The sequence below is a fragment of the Hippichthys cyanospilos genome, chromosome 2, assembly GCF_059441005.1.
Source record: "Hippichthys cyanospilos isolate Australia breed blue-spotted pipefish chromosome 2, RoL_Hcya_1.0, whole genome shotgun sequence".
Lineage (NCBI taxonomy): Eukaryota > Metazoa > Chordata > Actinopteri > Syngnathiformes > Syngnathidae > Hippichthys > Hippichthys cyanospilos.
Window position 1 is genome coordinate 32,150,115 of NC_142370.1, and position 20,719 is coordinate 32,170,833.

A 20,719-nucleotide genomic window follows, 5' to 3' on the forward strand; every position below is an offset into this window, starting at 1 on the left:
CCTCCGCAGCTCTGACTCACTCAGTTCTTCTTTTTGCCGACTAAAGGAGCAAGTGGCAGCATGTCCTCCTCCAACGTGCCCCCCGGGGCAGCCAAAAGCAAGCCCCTCTCCCCCTTCAGGAAGCGAGGAAGCCTGCAGTACACGGCCAGTACCGGTGAGTGGCAGGGAACGCTTGGAATCCTCGCCGAGGTTTTTGACCGCTTCGTATTTGGCGAAGCACTTTTAAATGCGTGCCTAACCTGTTGATTGGCTGCGCAGGCAGCTCGTTTTATTTTACACGACCGAGATGAACTTGAGAGCGACACACGCATGAATCTGTTCATTGTTTACCGCTGTTTTTTTTTTTTTTTCCAAATCGAAGGTTTGAAAATGAGCTAAATCGTGAAATTAAGATTTTGCAGTATTCAGGTTGAGTGGTTTGCAAGACGTGTTAGCAAAAGCACTTCATCGTGGCATTTAAAGGGACAATCCACTTATCAAGTCATTTTTTGCAGTAATAAGCGAATATTTTGTTTATAATGAATCATTGTAATAATCAGCCGCTTTTAGACACTCCTTTAACCTAACGCTTGAAAACATTTTTAATATATATAAATAAACAAACCTGCGATTTACCATCTGAGCCCTTAAATACATAAATTGACGTCTTTGGCATTGAATGAGTTTTTGTCTTAATCGACTTAATTTTAACATATCATTCATGCTTTTAAAAACACATTTTAAAACTTGCTATCGTCATCGCATGCTGAACGTTCAGGTGACGACCAAGATTATTATACAAGCGTCACATGACCAACGGGTGAGCGATGATTGGTTCTTATTTTCAGTCGAGGCCAGGTACAAAAGATGTTCATTTGGGTATTTCAAGTAACCAATGAATGCAGAAAAAAAATTGCATTCTTTCTCTGATTGGCTCTTGGGCAGGAAATGCAAGATAGAAGTATTTTTTTTTAATTCCCTAATATCAGACGTTTTTTTTAGTCAATTCAAACTCAGCAACACTTGTAGTGTATGTAACAAATGAAATTCAGACAAATTTAGTCAAATGTTAATGAAACCGTCTTCTATCGTTGTCTGGCAGGCAGTTATAAACCAATGTCCACTATTTACAGGTCATGTCAAGCATGATAATGCCATCCAGTGGACATGATTGCTAATTGCACTCTTGTCCTCTGCATTAAACATGATGGTGTCTCATAGCCTAGGGTAAAACCCATTAGCTGGCTTTGTTTTCGTGTTACACTTATATTACTTTATTGTGTTTTAATTGCAGCGTAACTGTAGAACCACAGAATGGTGTTTACTGGTGTAAGATCAAAAAGAGAAGAGTTTGAGTGCAGACAGAAGTAGGCCAGCGTCTGGTGGATGACGGACCAAAAAACAAAAAAAGTTAAATTTCGCCCTCTGGTGGTGGTGGAAGGTTGGGCCAAAATACATCCACGGACTGATGGACCGACAATTAGAATTTTATACGACTTGAAAAAATGACAGACCCATGCTGATGGAAGGTGGGCGGGGCTCTGACGAAGCAAAAAAATGTAAGTTGCCCACCTCTGGTGTTAATTATACATAAACATTATCCGGAATAATTGAAGTAAATTGAGATTATATTTCTGGGCCTGGGACTACGTTTTCTTCCTTCATGTGTTTTTAATTTTTTTTTTTTTTTTTCCTCTTCACATGTTTTTAACCCTGGCACATGTCCAGAAAGAATGAATGAACGCTAATCGCATTGGAGCGTGGCCCTCTCGTGTCATTCGCACGTAGAAATGATTTTGACTGTTTCATTGGCCACTACAACATGGCAACTACCCCCATCCATTGCTACATTATAAAAGACTTGCGCCATGGAGAAGCTGGAGCTCAATACCTGCAATTACTTTCATGAACGTCAAACCTTTCAGCTCTGACCGATGCGGTGCTGCTGCACCACTGCGGCAACATACTGTTAAATTACTACCTCAAAGTATTTGCGACTGCTCTAGTGTTGGACGTAGTAATATTATGTAATTTGTCATGATGATGCAGCTGGTTCTTGGAATAAATCCAACAGATTGCCGCATAGTCTTGTTTTCCGTGCAACAAGAGGGTGCGCTGGCACTTGTTAGACGCCAACAGAGCCAGGGCAGCAGCGGCCAATCATATTTACTTGGCATGCATTGTTGTTATAGCATACCAGCATTTTCGTGACGAGTTGCAGCGCAGGCAGTTTGACGCAAACGGAAAATAAGAGCAATTAGCTAAAATCGCCTGAAGAGGGAGGCAAAACAACATAAACACAGCCAACCCCACTGGTCATGACAGATGTTGATGTCGTGAAGCGGGAAAAATGGCGTGAAGAGGAGACGAAAATCTTAGTATTCCACTTCGTAACGTAAAAAAAATACGTAAGCCAGGGACGCCGTAACCCGGGGGTCCACTGTATTCATGTTTAATGCATCAATTTTTTTTCTGAGCTCTCCAATGGCATGTGAATGCACCATACGTCTCGTCCTCATGTCAGCAGCTTGAGGAACATCCTTAATCAGCTATTAAATGTGATTCTTTAACTCATCCAATCCCAAAGACATTTTTATGTTTTATTTTTAAGAGTCTAGACATTCAGTTCCAGGTAATTTTCTAGGAAGGGTCTAAAAATGGCAGATATTAACAAATTTACATGTACTACTTCATGTTTCTTTCGATAATTAGATCCAATGGTAATTGATTACTTCAATTATCTAAGTCCTCTAGTATTTGATTAGGTAATTAACTAAAAAGATAATCGATTACCGTGGGTATTTAAGTATTAAGGTATTTGATTACTTAAGGTTATTCAGCACCATTAATTATTAATTGATTACCATAGGTAATTAAGTGTTAAGGTATTTGATTACTTAAGGTTATTCAGCACCATTAATTATTAATTGATTACCTTAAATACAATTAAAAATACTTGTAAAACAAACACGTGTTTGGCACCGAATGAGTCAATATGTTGGTTGCTATGTAATTTGTTGACAACAATTTGGGAGAAAGGAGTCACAGGGACGTCAAGGTAATTGGAACTCTCTGAGGGGAATTTTCAAAATAAAAGCCTAGAACGCTAAGGCATTCATGAGCAATCCATGGCGATGGCTCACAGATTAAGTCTAATGAATCCATACGGGGCCATCGGATCTCTATTCGATTCTATGAGTTTACAACGCTGAAAATCCCAAATTTACCGATCCGACAATGCCACAATTTTGTGCCTTGCAGTTTTGAGATCCGGAGTTTGAATCCCAGCTCTATTGTTGGGGTGTTTGTGACCGCTGAATTCTACTTCATCGCTAAAGTAAGTTAGTCGAGACTCCAGCTCACCATTGACCCTAATGAATAAAAACATTATAGAAGCTGATAGAATACGCCATATAATGTTTATTGATTCTTCCCCGTCGAAGATGATACGAGAACCCGTGAGACTGAATCAATTTGCTGATGCGGTGACTCAGCAGAGGCCGGTGCAGCCTCTAATTGACGTTTATAGTCACACTGTGTGTATAACCTTTCGGAGTCGTGTCAATTACACAAGCTCTTGCTCTCTCGTGTGGAGAGCACGTTTCCAATATAATCGCCAGGCTTTGTGCGGGGCGAGCACTCGAGGTGGCCCTATCAATAATCTAGCTGTGAAAAGGGTACTTGGGAGATGTATAAAATGTCCACTCAATGGGTTTTTTTTTTTTTTGTTCTGCGCGTGCTTCTCGCCAATTGTTAAAATGCTTCAACTGGCTCGATAACAATGTGCAGAGGTTAAAGGATTTTAGTCAGCAGGATATATTTCAGTGATGTGACGTTCACGTCTTTGAAACGACTCTTCACTGTGATCCACGGGGCTCGAGTCTTTGTTCGGAGCCGTTCGCCCCCCCCTTTCGTCGTTCGGCATTATGTTTTTAGATTTGTCCTTATGTCTAAATGAGGCACGATTACAAACGTGCATAAATGTACTCACTACTTACAATATTTTAGAGCAGGGTTGCCACTTTGGCTCAAGGACCGCATACAGGAAAATCGATTCTCAGGCGGGCCAGAAAAGTAAAATTCATGCTATATAACTTCCAAAAATTTGTATGAATTGAGTTACAATGTAACACTAATCCTTGCCCTTATTTTAAGAGTAAAACCAGCTCTAAAATAAACTCCAAAATCCATTGCTTCTCAATTATAGTGTGTAAACTCCACCCACTATAAATAAGATTATTATCTAAAAAAAAATGGTATACCTAAAAGTGTAATCATTTTGACATTAACAAAAGAAAAATACTGTAAATCAACTTTCTGCAACGGTTAACTATTTTTTATGGTGTTTATGTCAGTTATAGGTTAACCTAATAGGTTAGTCTGAAACTGAAAAAAAACTGACCGAGTGCGTCAAAGTACTCAAAAAAATATGCCAATCCTTATTTTATGGGAATGATCTGTGGACAAAGGACTTTGAAGACACTATACCCACACACACACACACACACATGCACAGACACATCTGCATTCCTCAGTGAGACCACATCCCCCACAAGTGTATAAGTACTAGGTGTGAAAGAGGTGAAACTTTACCACTTCTGCTGCGACCTGCTCTACAAGTGTTCCGGGATCCTGTGTACTTTTACGCCTCTGTCTAGATTAAATCAATTGTTTCATCTATGTCGCGGTACATGCGATCTATCAACAAAAGCCAACACGTCAGGAACTAGTTTGAAATGCATCTAGGTTCCTTTAGAACCGACTTTATAAAAAGGCTTTGTAATCATCTATATTTGCAAAATCATAATCATCAAGTCATCCAGTACAGCATAGGTGTCAAAATCCAGTCCTCGAGGACCGGTATCCAGCAAGATTTCCAGTTTTCATGATTCAAATGATTAGCTTATTAGCAAGCTCTGCAGGAGCTTGGAAATGATCCTTATCATTTGAATCAAGTGTGTTTGAGAAAGAAGGTTCAAAAACATGCAGGATACCGGCCCTCGAGGACTGGAGGTCCACACCTATGCAGTACACTGTATGAGAAGTATTCAATGTGCACCGATCCCGATCGACGCCGGTGCTATCTGACTTTTTGTACGGATAATACTCCGAAAAACACAGTCGTTAAATATTTCCTGTAAGATTATACGTCAATACGCAGAAATACAAGTATTCAGAAAGGAATCCCCTGGACGTGATTTAAAAGGTAAACAGAAAAAAACGCAGTCCCTTTCCCATTAAAAGGTGCAATCGAGCAAAGGAAAATAATTGTTGGTTTGTGTGACCTTAATGATGGTTCATTGAAGCCTTCATCTCGATGTCACCTCACGGCCACGCACGTCGGGGGGGGGGGGGGCACCGCCAGAACACATTCTGTAATTATCACAAGGATAATAATGAATAATAGATCCCCCTCACTCCCTCATGTGACATAACTCGCATGACTAATATATCGTTGAGATCAATGATTGACTGGCAGACAAAATCATCTTGGGCCACGCCCTCATAGCACAAGCTGCTGTTTATTTGCACTCAAGTCCATTTGCTGTTGTTCTTTGGCCTCCTTGTGTTCTGTTGCTCCTGTCAACAGACGGCGGTTATGTTAGATGCTTGATGGACTTGGTGCAGCCTTTTGGCGCAGTCATCCATTTGCCTCGCTGGCACACACATCTGCTGTGCGTGTGTGTGTGTGTGTGTGTGTAACGCCTGCAACACATCCTGTCACCCTGAAGAAAGACACGCTTGGCTTCAGAAAATTCAGATTTGTTAGCATGTTCACCTCACATTGGGAGGTCATGGGTTTGATTGACCCTCCTGTGTGAGGTTTGCATGTTGTCCCCGTGCCCATGTGAGTTTTTTCCGGGTACTCCAGTTTCCTCCATAAAATACACATGATAGGTATCTTGGCAACTAATAAATTGCCCCCATTTTGAAAACCTTGACAATAGTTTTAAACTCGAGTTTGAAACCCAGCTTTGAATCTGTAACCTTAAACCATACTTTGAAACTTTAACATTAGTTTGAAACCCTACTTTGAAACCCTAACCCGAAATTCAAATCCTACTTTGGAATGCTAAACCTTATTTGAAACCCTACTTTGAAACTCCAAATCTAATTCAAAAGGTAACTGAAAATGTAGCTCTTTAAGCACAAAAGTAGCAATGTTGCACCAAACATCTTTTACAGTATAGCTTTATCGCTGACCGTTTTCAAGTTACAACCTTTTGATGATAGAAAATTGGAATATTTTATTGGAAAAAACTCTGGCCCCTAAAGGATTAAAACCCAACTTTGAGAGCTAAAACACGTTCAAAAAGCGTCTTCAAAGCCAATCACCCAAACACCCAAACCCATACACTTGACCCTACATTTAAATTTTATTTTGAAATACTAACACAAACCCTTCGTAGAAACCCTACGTTTTTTGAAACCCTAACATATATATATATATATATATATATATATATATATATATATATATATATATATATATGTTTGTGTACAGACCAGGTGGGCGGACATGTTTGCAGCCATGGTTATTATCAAGTGCAAATTTACCTTGCGTGCAGGCAGTTGAGGCCTGCCAGGCAATGTGTAATTTGCAGGCTTTCACAACGATTGCTTCCTCGCGTATCATGTTTCACGTGCACGCACACAAGTGAAGGTGCGCCCTTAAATGATTGAAATCATAACGAGGTGGACGTGCTGCCCCTTTAATTTCATCATTGCGAGAGGCGAAGGGGTGGAGGTGCCGGTCTCATTTTTGCTCATTCCTCCTCATCTTGTAGTGTTTTCCGATTCATCAAGCCGGACCACACACATCTGGAGTACATGGTGCCTTCAGCGGAAAGAACCGCGGGGATTAGAGGAGAGAGGTGGGGTGGGGGTGGGGGTGGGGGGGGAGCTTTTTATGCCGCACTATGGACTTTCCGCATTCAACGGTGATGCACGCCGTCAACCGGCACCCCTCCGCCGTACTCTCTCGTGGTACATTCCGTTGAGATGTCAGAGGCCCTTAAAAGAGTGAGATCAGCTCCAAAGGCATCAAGTGCAGCGACAGCTGGCCCGAACCAGGAAAGAGGCATGGATCTGCCGGACCACCTAATTGTATGTATGACAGGGATAGAGTAAGAAGGACGAATGATTGTGTCACCTGAATGTTGTGTTTTTTTTTTTCCCCCATTTCTCTTGTTTGCTTCCTCCCTCTCTGTTGTATTGAAGTCACCTTAAAAAAAAAAAGAACAGAAGATGGCATCCTTGGCCATTTGGCAGGCATGCGTCATCTGGCCTTTTCTTTCCTTCCCTTTCTGGGGCCTGTCGACGTGCAGGCTCTGGAAAAAGGCACGCTTGGCCGTATAAGCTTTATCCTGAGCAAAAAGCACAAATCCTGCTCTCCTACCCCGCCTTCCACTTGCAACGATTCTCTCCTCATGCCTATCAGCGGTGCACCCCCTGCTCCAACCTCTGCAAAAATCGCTTACACTACTCAAGGGTCAAAGTGGTTGTTGTACTTAGCGATTGTAAACAAAACCTGGATGCGTTGAAGGAGAACTTTCCACCAGAATCCACTCACACGACTGCTGTTGTTGGATTTTTTAGCATTAGGCGAGATCATTATGGAAAACAAATTGTCTACTTGGCTTTGTTAATTTGAAGCTTCAAAGGCATAAAAGATTGATAGAGTAATATGCATTCTTTGTAAGAAGTAACTTAATTACTCATGATAGAAGCATGTTAAGTTTAGCCTACCGCATCAATGCAAAGCAGCCAGGGCAACATCCGCACTTGAGTGAGCTTGCGACGGACACAACAGATGAGATTTTGTTTTAATGTTGATTTTTAATTATTTGGCAAAAGAAAACCGCATCATTTCTCGTGATGGCAGAAACTAAAGGTTAAAGCGAAATGCTTAAAACTGCATATGTTAAAGAAAATAAATGAGTTACATTTTTGTTGTTTATCGATCTTTTCATCTGCCGCGACAATGAAATACATGTAAAAAAAAAAAAGCCCACTCGAGGATTTTGTTAAATATTTCGGTGAGATTCAAAAGAGATTAATCAGATCAATTGATTACATATTTTGATTAATATCTTTAGCATTTTTTGTACCATTTGTAACAATTGCGCTCTGACAATTATTCATATTTAACACAAAGTAGCGGCTAAATTATCGAATGGACTGCATCTTAAAAGTTGTGTTTTTGTTATTTCAAGTAAATTTGTATTAAGTTTGAAGTAAGACTAACACATTTATTATGTACAATTTGTTTTTATGTGCATTACATTTGAATTCATTCATTGTTTCAGTACAGCATTTATATTCCGTATTTGAGTTCAGTGTTAATATTCAAACTGTAAATAATGTCACACTGATTTAAAATAACATTTGCGAATAAAATCTCATAAATGGACTGAGATTCTTTCCGCCAACTTCTGTACTGTATTTTAACGTCGGTAGTTGTGGGGGTACTTGAACGGTATTTGTTTTTGTAGTATTTGTTAAAGCGGTTTGGACTGGTGGTTTTCGTTCTTCCAGATGAATTGTACGAGTGAAAGATGACAAAAATGGTAGTTTTAAGGATTTTTTCTGGACATTTGAGACCTTTTGAGTTCCACTATTTAAATTCTTGTAACAACACTGCACATTGTACTGCATGTAAGGTTTTAAATTATTGGATTCTCGCCCGCAGTTGTTGAAATATTCATGCAACGGCTGTCTCTTGACAAGACGATACTATTCGACCTCATTCCTAGTCTGACCGGGGACGAACATATATTGTTGTTTAAAAAAAAAAAAAAAAAAAGATCCAGACACCAGACAAAGCCTCAAGGTCGTTTGCCGTCCGTTTCACCCTCCAGTGCTTTGGCCCGGTGCATTTCGATCGATAATATCCCGCGTTGAACGGATTACGCGGCATCATAAAGTAAATGATGACTTACATTGTACGAGGGCTCGCCACTCTGCTTATAAGGCCATGAGATATTATGTAACCGTAGATGCATCTGATCCAAATATAGCGGCCATTAGGGGATTAGCCGCAGGTCCGTCGGGCTCGGCTTCACTTGTCTTTGCCGCCGGCCGCATGCTGCCCTCCGCAACGCTATCCCGTGTTATCGGAGAGAAGTGATATGGCCCGAAGTGACGGGAGGCGAGACTAACGTCTTAGCGGGTCATCGCTTTGCATAGCGGCGGAGCAGAGCGTCTTTGTGGTATATTTGCCATCAAAGATAAGAGTTGCGCTTTGGAACAGGCTCGTAAAAGGTCAAATCATTTTTTGACATCAAATTGAAGCATTGAAAAAGACACGAGAGAGGAGAAATTTGACAGAATCGATTGACAATCAAAGAATTTAAAAGAGTTGTGAAATTCACATTTTCATTGGTAATATGTATTGTAATACATACCTGCCATCCCTAAGAAATTGTCAACCATAGTATTATTAATATTTTAATAATATTAATAGGAATTAGTGAATATTTTTACAATTTTTTTTAAGTCCAATTTTTTCCCAAAATTGTTCAAGTAAAGATCCACGTGAATTAATTTACTGATTAATTCAGGTAATGAAATACTAAAATAATAATTATTTTAATAATTATTAATAAAGTTAGTCATTATTGGAAGTAATTGATTCATTTAGTACCAGTCATTTTTCAAGTAAAGAAATGTCTAAAAATTGCTGGATCCACATGAATTATTTAACTGATTAATTCAGGTAATTAAAGACTAAAATAATCATTATTTTAATAATTATTAATAAAGTTAGTCATTATTGGAAGTAATTGATTCATTTAGTACCAGTCATTTTTGACCCCACCCCCCAGACAAAAACTTGAAATGAATAAATGAATGAAAAAATGGAAGTCAACCCAAAATTGTCATTACAATCCTATGGCCTATGCAGCCCCACGAGCCTAAACAGTATTTTGGTTGATATTGCATTTGTGGAATATGTATGTATTAAGGCGCAAAATCCACCGGATTTGATCCATCTTGACTGACTGTCGATTAAAACTGACATCACAGCTGCTCAGTGCTGGTAGCAACGAATTACAGCTCATCTTGCCAATGTCACATGACCAAACTCAGAAAAACAGGTCAGGAGTGTTTGGTTGTTTCTTGAGCACTGAGCAAGCGTGATGTCATTTTTAATTGGCATCAAGTGTGAAAATGGTCGCCCCTTGAGATTCATTCATTTATATTACACAAACGTCATATTAATCGGAATTCTCTTTCTAGACTAGAGGGGCACACATATGACAACGTTTGGGTTGACATCCACTTTGAGGAATCGCCAGTTTAGTTATTTTCCATCCACCGCTAGGGCTACCGGAAGTGACGCTGCGATAGCTACCGAGCAGTTTACGCCATGGAGGTACGGCACAATTTCCAATGCGTTAATAGGCAATAATCGACGGCGAGCAACGTTTTTGAATTTGAGGACCAACAGAGCGTGCTAACAGACAGCGGACCAGAGAAATCTTTATATGCATGGCGTTCGTGACATCACCGCTTCGAAAAAAAACTAAAGACGTCAGGGCACGTGATTCAAACAAAGAACTGGTTAAGAATTGTTGTTTAGCTGGGGTTTTATTGTATTATAAAACCAAATATTTTCCTACCCTTAAAGGAAGGTTAGGTTCCCCAATATGGTTCCAGCCATTAGGATTTCTTCGCTCTTAAGAATGAGTGTTTAGCAAAGATGATGTAATTAAAGCTGGTTATGTTTTCCTGGCAAACATGTCATATGTGTTGTGTAGGATGTGTTTGGGCGCTGGTGTCCAGCGGAAGGTGCAGCACGACACAAAGTTGCTACGACTATTTTGGCTCCTTTTGGCTTTGTCTTGTGTTTTTTTGCTCAGCCTTTTCAAGAAGTGTTTGCACACGTCACTATATATATATATATATATATATATATATATATATATATATATATATATATATATATATATATATATATATATATATATATATATATATATATATATATATATATATATATATATATATATATATATGTTATGTAAACAAAACATCATAACATGTCTTTATTAAGTATTATTATTAATATTATTATTGCAGTTAATGACGTTTCATGCATTTATGTCCTTTAATTCTGCATGAGTTTGAAATGTTGGACTGCATCCGAATGCACCATACGGTCCTCGGGCCACAGCTGCTGGAACATTGTATGTCAAACTAATCGAAACGCAAGAAATGCAACCAAACCTCTAAAGAAAAACTTCAAAATAAAAGCTTGATAAGACTATTGCATTGACCTTTGCGTATTACTTGGTGTTTATTTTTAAGTTTGTCATCGTAGCTTGTAAGCGGTAGCTAGCTAGCATGTTACGGTATGTTGTTGCGACACATGGCATGACGACTCTTCCTACTTTTCCTCCGACGGAGGAATTTGCAGTGTCCAGATCACGGATTAAGTCTAGCAAAACTATAAGTCCCACCGGTGCAAAAAAATCATTTAAAAAATCATTGCTTTTCTTTGGCTTTGTCTAATTTGATCACAATAAAGAATGACGGGAATTGGGGGTCAATCATAAAATGCATGACGTATGAACAGACAGCTAGACACGTTCACTTCTCCTGAGATGTAACACTGACCTCCTTCTTCCAGTCGACCTCCGCGGCAGCCGCCACCTCCTCACTCCCCAGCATTCCTTGCCAGGGATCCCCGTGGCCTTGAAGCAGTCCATAGACCTGCGTACATCCATGGACGGCAAATACAAGGAAATTGCTGAGGTTGGTTCTCCGCTGTAACTTTTTCTGTATGAACATCCGACAATATCAGAGTTGTACCCGTGCGTGTGTGTCCGCCAAGGAACTATTTTCACGCAGCCTGGCCGAGAGTGAGATGCGCAGCGCTCCTTATGAATTCCCGGAGGACAGCCCCATCGAACAGCTCGAGGAGCGACGCCAGCGCCTGGAGAGGCAAATCAGCCAGGATGTCAAGTGAGCGGGCAACACCGAGGAACTTAATGGTCCTCTCCTTCCATGGAAGATTCCACCCGGCTCATCTCGTTTTCGTAATGGAAAAACGAAGCCTCGTGAACCACCGATGGATTTTTTTCAGTCCTCTAGATGGTGCTCTGACTTTAGAAACGAAATGCATTACATTGCGCATCTTTAAACTAAGAGTGCCGGAGTGAGCAATTATTTTCGATAATTAAGTACAACGAAATCAATTATTGCAGTTAATTAGGTACGTTTTGGCTAAAGGAGGATCTCAAATGGCAAGCAGACACAAAACTAATCACTTACTTTAGGGATTTAAATACTAAACAAATCAATTTATATTCATAAAAGTAATCAAAAGCGATTACTTGAGTAATTTAGTACCTAGTCGAGTAGCTTAGTACTGAAAAACACCAATCGCTTTAGTGCATTTAGTAGCTAGAGCAGTGCGTCTCAATTATATTTTGCTAAGCCCCCCCAGGAAAGAGAAAACTTTTTGCCCCCCCCCCACTTGATGCTCTGACTATAATTGATGATTAGCTATAAAAAGTGTATACCTATGTCCTTTTTAACATTAACAAAAGAAAAAAAAGCAATATAAATCAACTTTCAACAATTGTTATTTTTTACAGTATTTATACCAGTTACAGCTTAGTCTAAAACTGAAAAAAAGAGCCAGGTGCATCAAAGTGCCTGAAAAAAAAAAAGATGAACATTCTGATTTGTTTGCAATGAAATTTCAAATGGCAGAAACAAATCAAGAAGAGTAATATTCTGTTCACAGGTTTGAACCAGACATCTTGCTGCGAGCCAAACAGGAGTTTCTGAAAACAGACAGCGCCACGGATCTGGAGTGAGTGCACTGCCTGCCAATTACTCGCTCAATTACCTGAACAGAAAAAAAAAAAAAACAACGGATATTTTCTATCAGATACTTGAAGCAGCAGAGCCAGGCGCCAGACCTGCTGGAGAGAGAACTCCTCCCAGAAAGAGAGTACCAGCGAGTCACCATCTCTGGGGAGGAGAAATGTGGAGTTAGTCTTTTCACCGTGTCTCACATCTTAACAGTTTCACACGTGTTCCTCATCGGTTCTTGTTTCCTTGCATCCCGATCCAGGTTCCATTCACAGACTTGCTGGATGCTGCAAAGTGTGTGGTGAAAGCCCTGTTCATAAGACAGAAGTACATGGGCCTGTCGCTGCAGAGTTTCTGCAGGACCACCGCCCGATACCTGCAAGAGCTCAGCGAGCGACCCCTCGACCTTACTATCTATGAGGAGGAAATCCAGGAGGCGACGGAAGCCACTGTCGCAGCAGGTTTGCTCATGATCACAAATTATGAAGTCGTTACAAAAACACAGTAAAATTGTTGCTCGAAGCCCTATTTGTTTTCTTATCATTCTATTAACACCGCACTTCTCGGCAACTACCTTCACTTGACCAAAATCGAACACAAAGCGAGCTAACTGCTATTTTACTCAATAGCGGGTAAGTCACCACAAGTAAACACAATCGGCCACGTTACTGTTGTGTTGGTGCAGTATTCTAACAGTCCGAGCGTGTTGAAAATATGTTGGTGCTGCTCATTTCTAAATGAGCGGACGTGTTCGGTCTGAGTTGAAGGCGTGACGTTGCTGCAACCAAGCGGTTAAAAAAAGTAAAATAAAAGTCTTAAATAGAAGAAAAAAAAGGGTTAAATAAAAACAAAAAGAGAAAAATACGTTCATGTACTATTGTTGGGCGTAAATATCAGATGTTACACCTTGTGGTTTATAATCCGGTGAGGCCTATACATGACAAAAAAATAAAATTCGATTAGATTTTTGGTGTTGCAATTTATACTCCGGTGCTGCTTATAGTCCGAAAAATACGAGAAGTAATAATTTATAAACGGGGGCAGCAACACATGCCTCTCACCGCCCTAGTGGTTCACTGGAACTATTTAAAAAATGTATAAAAATGTAAAAAGATGGGGGGAATATATCTTTGTGATATGATTTGATTTATTGAACATATAAACACAATACAAATGAGAAAAAAAATCAAATTACAGAAAATAATCAACAATACACATAGCAGTTTAGAAGTTTACGTGTTTTACATGTTTTTTACACGAATTTGTTTTCGCTAAGTTGTCACATGCTATAGAAACACTAAGTGAATAATATATGGCAAAATAATGTAATGTCATTAATAAAACAGTTTTATACATGAGCCATATATTTAAGTAACAGTTTTTTTTAAACCTTTCTCTGAAGGCAGTATATGATTCACATTTTTTCAGATGTGGTCCATAATTATTCCATAAATTAACACCTTTAACAGAGACCGTTTTTATCTTGTTAACAATGATGTCCAGAACAAATAATACATTTCAACATTGCATTTTTAGTAACAAACTAGCTGTTTTTATGAAGCAATTTCTGATTTTATTGTGTTTTTTTTTTTTTTTTGCTCAGGTTTGATGATGGCGTCTCATTTTCCATATTCTATTTCTCTAATTTCATCAATGCGACGAAACCTAATACATTAATAAAGCACCATTGTATCGCCGAGAAGTCACATGGTGTGTCATCCTCTCTAGGACGTGCTTGAGTGAAAATAAACATTTAATCATGAAGGCTCATTATTGCAGCATATTTATTCATTTTGATATAAGGCTAATTATAGTGTTGCCTAAGGCTTAGAGTAGCCTTTCAATTCCTTTTGCGGCTCCTGTCTTTTGTGTCTTTAGTTCATTACGGCTCTTTCAACATTTTGGATTGCCGAGCCCTGCAAACAGAAAGGACTCATCACAAAACTAATGGTTTACTGCATTTAAAAGAAGAAAAAAAAAAACACGGTTGATGCTTTTAATCGCAAGAAAAAACTACGCGTGAACTAATAAAAACATAACGGGTGTAGAGTGAAGTCCCGTTTTTTTACAAATAACTCCTCTTCCTCGCAGCCTTTTTCTGATATGTCTCTTGAGAAGAAAAGTAAATCGGCGCCTTACTATCATCCTGCAACATTACTCCCACATTAACACCGAACCAGCATCCATCTGTTAGACACCTCTGAGCAGGCCGCCCAGCGTGCGGGCCCTTTTTTTACGCTGAAAGATGAGTCGCATGTGTGTTTCCACCCCCCTGAAAGCTGCCACCGGCTGTGACATTTTGTCCTCCCTCAGATGCCACGGTGCACCCTCCTGTTTCTGGAACACATCCCTACAAGAACCAGGACCCGAGCGCCATGCCACCCGACACGGGTTACGGCTGCAAGATGGTGGACGGGGTCATGCATGTGTACACGTCGACAGAAATGATGGACAAGTAAGTTCACGTAATACTTATACCTCAATTCATTCATAATCGGTACAGTTTTGAAATAAATTGAAGTGCGATTTATTAGGGATAGAACGAGATCTTCTACAAGGAGATCTCGCGAGTCTAGAATGTTAGATTTCTCGACCCTGCACAGCACGAGATCTATTTTCTTCTCAAAAGTGGTGAGAACTTCAAGATAAACCTTACCAAAACAAATACCATAATAACACATTTGCCTTTTGGATGCTTTTATTTTGAAGTTCTTGCTGGAAGCACGTGCTGCAACTACCGATACAAATGACACATCATTCTTCTGGAATCACGTTCAATCGTCAACAAAAGACTTCATTATGGTGACATTGTTTGGTGCTATGAGCAATACGGGACAATGTGCTGCATGTCAAGCCACTGTGTCGTAGTTAAAGTCAAACGTTGCGAGGAAGCCAGCCAATCCTTCAAAATAAACTGTAGTGACGGTACAAGTAAGGTATGACGCCTTTATTTTCAAATTCCTTCCAGAAGCATAGTTACGCCAACGCTCAACAGGCTTTATGAGAATTAGCAGCGTATAGCATAAATTAGCCGCTAGCTAGCAGAATTTGAGTGCTCCGTTTCATTTGGCGATGATAAGCAGTCGGATTACTGTACTTTTTAAAGACGATTTAATAGAATTAAATGGCTCAACCGGTACAGTTGTCATTCAATTTAGCTTAGTGTACAAGCCAGATCCATGTACAATGTGTTTATTATAAATAATAAATATTTTGCATGCTCTTTGCTTGAGAAAGAGCAAACCTGAATTTAACATTGAAATACGTTTTTAAATTCCTTTCTAGCATACTCCAACCCAGTTCCCAGACATTTTCTCGACAAAATATTTCGATTCATCTCTTGTGTTTGCATGTGGCTTTTGCAGGAGCACAGAGCTGGATCTGCCGTATCCCGACTTGCAGGAGTACATCGCTGACATGAACGTCATGATGGCCCTCATCATCAACGGACCAGTGTATTTTATTTTTCCTTCTTGAACAATTTTGCCACCCTTATAATCTCCGTATCACTTTTTATTATGAAATGGTATGGAAACAGCCAATTGGTCCGCATTGAAAGCCATTCATCAAAGCACTTTGTATAGCGCTTATCTTGTTCTGGGTCACGAGAAGCTTTAGGCAAAAGGCAGACATGCCAGTTTCATAAGACCCAGTTACTACCGTAATATATTAAAAATTGATCTACGCAGATGGCAGTTGTCATATGTGGATCATAAAGGTTCTTATCCGTTTTTGGGGGGACTAATATTTGATTTATAAGAACAAAACTGATGAAATTAAAGAGTTGAAAGATAACTTTTGGTGTTGACTGTTGACATCTGAAGTAAAGTCACAAGAGGACTGTAGGGGGCGCCAAATCTCATGTGAAAATTCACCTTTAAAATAACTATATTAAAAAAAATGAAGCTTGACGAACCACGTGTGATATTTTTGGACTCTTCTGGACAAAACATTTGGTTCAAAGTGTCAAGGGGGAATTTCAAACATTTCATGTATATTTTAATCAACTAGGGTGTAAAACAAAAACAGGTGCTTCATGAAGCTTCATTTTAGCATCACTACTAAATGGGGAATGCAGGTGGGCGCCACATTGGCTAGGACAGGTTCTAGCTATTCCAGACATATTATTGACACATATTGCAACGTAAAACAAAGGAAAATTTCTGGGCTCCTCTGGTGCGACGCAATACGGGTATTTTTTTCACCGTAGGAAGTCCTTCTGCTACCGTCGCCTGCAGTACCTAAGCTCCAAGTTCCAGATGCACATCCTCCTGAATGAAATGAAAGAACTGGCCGCCCAGAAAAAAGTCCCGCATCGAGACTTTTACAACATCCGGAAGGTAACGTCAGTCAAATCTCCCAACTAGTGGCGGAATCAGCGTACCGTTTGCGCGTTTGTCCGCAGGTCGACACACATATCCACGCCTCCTCCTGCATGAACCAAAAGCATCTTCTGCGCTTTATTAAAAGAGCCATGAAGAAGTATCCGCAGGAGATTGTGCATGTGGAGAGAGGAAAAGGTCAGACGCTCATGGAGGTGTTTGAGAGTATGAACCTGACGGCTTTTGATCTCAGTGTGGACACCTTGGACATGCATGCGGTAAGTTCAGAGCCATATGAACAGGATGCGGATTGGCGCCATTTTGACATTTTTTTTCCTCCATTTGCAGGACCGCAACACTTTCCATCGATTTGACAAGTTCAACGCCAAGTACAATCCCATTGGCGAATCCATCCTGAGAGAGATCTTCATCAAAACGGACAATCACGTGGAAGGGAAATACTTTGGTCACATTATTAAGGTGCGCTCGCAATTACGATGTACCTCAAAAGCATCGGGAAAATTTAGGGCATTCTCAACGCCTTTCATCGCGAGAACCCCCAATTGGAAAAAAAAAAAACAAGTGGTTCATAAAACTTAATTTTCCCATCACTGATAAGTAACTATGTATAACAGATATCATATTATTCTTTAATAAAAACCTTTGCTTGCGGTCTCTGCGATCAACCTGCAAAAATCTCCACAAAATTTCAAAATTGCTCCTCACATTAAGTCAGATTTATTCCATTATTATTTGTGCGTGAAAAATAATTTAGTTTTATGAAACTATCTCGTTCAATCCCCAAAATGCAATTTAAGTGTCCAGATATTTAATCTCAGGTACTTCAAATATTTTCAAGTGTTGTGCTAAAAATGGCACTAAAATATCTACTGAAACTCAAAATATGAACACTACAAAAAAGAAATAAATGGACTATCCCACAAAATGCCACAACAAAGTAGTGAGTAGCAATTGCAAACATGTCTTGTTAACCAGCATTCCAACACTTTTGCAAAAATCTCAGTCACCATTTTGCTTCATTTTCAAATCTTTTGATTTTTAAAACGATAGCTTAATTGAATTATTCCAATTTATTTCCCTCAACCTCCTAACATGCATAGATATTTTCCTTATATTTCAATATGCAGAGCACAAATCTTGTACAAGAAGTCAATAGATGAGCATCAGGTCTTCACCAAAAAGACAGAAGAATTCTATTTTGTCATTCAGGAGGTGATGGCTGACCTGGAGGAGAGCAAGTACCAGAACGTGGAGCTGAGGTTGTCCGTGTACGGGCGCTCCAGAGACGAATGGGACAAACTGGCCAAATGGGCCGTCAAGCACCAGGTCTACTCGGACAACGTGCGCTGGCTGGTGCAGATGCCGCGCCTTTTGTAAGCGAAACGCGCTTCCCGAGATGTATTCAAATCTCCTCTCGACGGGCTAACCTTGAGATTTCTCCGATTTCCCTTTTGTTTTCCCCCTAAGCGACGTGTACCACACCAAGAAGCAGCTGTCCAATTTCCAGGAGATGCTGGAGAACATCTTCCTGCCTCTGTTCGAAGTCACAATCGACCCGGGCACACATCCCGAGCTGCACCTCTTCCTCCAGCACGTACGGAATCCCGTTCAGGTCGGATGATTTCATACAACGCCTGAAAGTCACCTTTTTTTTTTTGTCCTCCTTGCAGGTTGTGGGTTTTGACAGCGTGGATGACGAGTCCAAACCGGAGCAGCATATCTTCAACCTGGACAGCCCGCTGCCGGCCAGCTGGACGGAGGAGGACAATCCGCCTTACTCCTACTACCTCTACTATATGTATGCAAACATGACCGTTCTCAATCACCTGCGCAGGTAAATATAAAATATAATATAATAATAATATAATATATATAATATAATAATATAAAATGGATGTACAGTGCTGGACCAGTCAATTGTTTGGAAGCTAAAATCAAATGTCCTCACTCACATGAAAATATGGTGGCCCTAAAGTGCAAAATAAATCCGGTTAAAGAAAATAATAAAAAAGCGTGAAAAAAAGGAAAAAAACTCACATTACATTACAAAAGACAGAACACAATGGATAATCACAATCACGAACAAAAAAAGCAGACAAAAGAAAGGTTGTAAACAAAAACAAGACGCAATACAAAAGATAAAACACACTTGCAAACTTGATACTTATTTTGTCATTTTCTTTTTTGTGCTCATGTTTTTCAGATGATTTTTTTAATACTGTTTTGTCTTTTGTAATGTATTTTTTTATTTTTGTTATTCACACATTTACAATTCCCGATTTGCACTTGTGTGTTATCTTTTTTTATGTGTTTTTGTTGTTTTTTTTTCAAAACAATTCTTTTGCCTGCCTTTTTCTGATTTTTAATATGCCATTGTGTTTTGTCTTTTATCCTTGTGTTGTTTTTTTTTTGCGATCACCTTTTTTTAAATTATTATTTTTGCTTAGCTATTTGTTTTCTCGATTTTGCACTACAGGGCCGCCATCTTAAACGGTCTAGAAATTCCAGATATGAACTTTTTAATTTGTTTATGTTTCAATCCAGGCAGCGAGGCTTCCACAGCCTGGTGCTCCGTCCTCACTGTGGCGAAGCAGGCCCCATCCATCACCTGGTGTCCGGTTTCATGCTGTCGGAGAACATCTCTCACGGGCTGCTGCTTCGGAAGGTGGGACCCACAATACCCAGGACGCCCAGAGGGCACGACGGCCATCGCGTTCGCTCAGCCGATCGGCCGCCTCCATAAAGGAAATCCGAATGGAAAAGCAAAGCTGCGGCGTATCCTTAATGGATCATTTCTTATCTGCCCCGCAGGCTCCCGTGCTTCAATATCTGTACTATTTGGCTCAGATTGGCATCGCCATGTCCCCGCTCAGCAATAACAGTCTCTTCCTGAGTTACCATCGCAACCCTCTTCCAGAGTACCTCTCCAGAGGCCTCATGGTCTCCTTGTCCACGGATGACCCCCTGCAGTTTCACTTTACTAAGGTCAGCACACACACAGCCACCTATATGGAACGTATGGCACTTTTTTGGAGGTGAGGGGAACGAACTGTATAGCAGCCCACAGGGTACATGCTTTTGTTAATGGATACAGGAGCTCTGTGCGCACTTCCTTTGTAGGAGCCGCTGATGGAGGAGTACAGCATTGCCGCTCAGGTGTGGAAGCTGAGCTCTTGTGATATGTGTGAGTTGGCCAGAAACAGTGTGCTGATGAGCGGATTTTCTCATAAGGTACCCGTCACACCACATGAACAAACAAACGAACAAAAAATGTGCTGTTGGATATTCTAGTGTTTCCCAACATTTGCTGAGTCGTTTACTTTATAAAAAATGTAACTGCATACCACTAAACAAAAATGTCACATAAGCATTTACAGTGAATCAATCTGATCTCGAGTTACTCACAAATGTACTGCGTGGAGTGCTGATTCATCACAAAGCTTTGCATGAATGAAAACGCCGGTTCCTTGTATCTTCTGCCATCTAGTGGAACAAAAATGTAATTGCTTGTAACTGTACATCGCTTGCATTGATCAAACAGAGACGTGAACTTCGAAGTAAACACGCCG

General features: G+C 40.1%; 1 protein-coding gene and 1 long non-coding RNA gene across 3 annotated transcripts in view; one reads left to right on the forward strand and one right to left on the reverse strand.

The window, feature by feature from the left end:
- Nucleotides 1–20,719, forward strand: part of ampd2b (adenosine monophosphate deaminase 2b) — a 23,259-nt gene continuing 2,540 nt past the window's right edge. The window contains exons 1-17 of one of the 2 annotated variants that reach the window (XM_088408931.1): nucleotides 1–154; nucleotides 11,615–11,739; nucleotides 11,819–11,949; nucleotides 12,737–12,805; nucleotides 12,884–12,986; nucleotides 13,070–13,268; nucleotides 15,121–15,262; nucleotides 16,173–16,262; nucleotides 17,018–17,147; nucleotides 17,213–17,407; nucleotides 17,478–17,609; nucleotides 18,360–18,523; nucleotides 18,618–18,744; nucleotides 18,821–18,984; nucleotides 19,695–19,815; nucleotides 19,962–20,135; nucleotides 20,271–20,381. In XM_088408931.1, the coding sequence (XP_088265057.1) occupies nucleotides 61–154; nucleotides 11,615–11,739; nucleotides 11,819–11,949; nucleotides 12,737–12,805; nucleotides 12,884–12,986; nucleotides 13,070–13,268; nucleotides 15,121–15,262; nucleotides 16,173–16,262; nucleotides 17,018–17,147; nucleotides 17,213–17,407; nucleotides 17,478–17,609; nucleotides 18,360–18,523; nucleotides 18,618–18,744; nucleotides 18,821–18,984; nucleotides 19,695–19,815; nucleotides 19,962–20,135; nucleotides 20,271–20,381 (2,271 nt within the window). In that variant the 5' untranslated portion in view covers nucleotides 1–60. Of the gene's footprint in view, nucleotides 155–6,919; nucleotides 7,087–11,614; nucleotides 11,740–11,818; nucleotides 11,950–12,736; nucleotides 12,806–12,883; nucleotides 12,987–13,069; nucleotides 13,269–15,120; nucleotides 15,263–16,172; nucleotides 16,263–17,017; nucleotides 17,148–17,212; nucleotides 17,408–17,477; nucleotides 17,610–18,359; nucleotides 18,524–18,617; nucleotides 18,745–18,820; nucleotides 18,985–19,694; nucleotides 19,816–19,961; nucleotides 20,136–20,270; nucleotides 20,382–20,719 lie in introns of those variants that run through there. The other variant, XM_088408932.1, reaches the window with a different exon arrangement.
- Nucleotides 6,485–20,719, reverse strand: part of LOC148428282 (uncharacterized) — a 19,012-nt gene continuing 4,777 nt past the window's right edge. Inside the window, exons 2-6 of the long non-coding RNA XR_015864901.1 lie at nucleotides 20,556–20,633; nucleotides 12,915–12,966; nucleotides 11,797–11,920; nucleotides 11,602–11,697; nucleotides 6,485–7,080 (exon numbers count right to left, since the gene is read on the reverse strand). This is a non-coding gene — a long non-coding RNA (uncharacterized LOC148428282). The remainder of the gene's footprint in view (nucleotides 7,081–11,601; nucleotides 11,698–11,796; nucleotides 11,921–12,914; nucleotides 12,967–20,555; nucleotides 20,634–20,719) is intronic.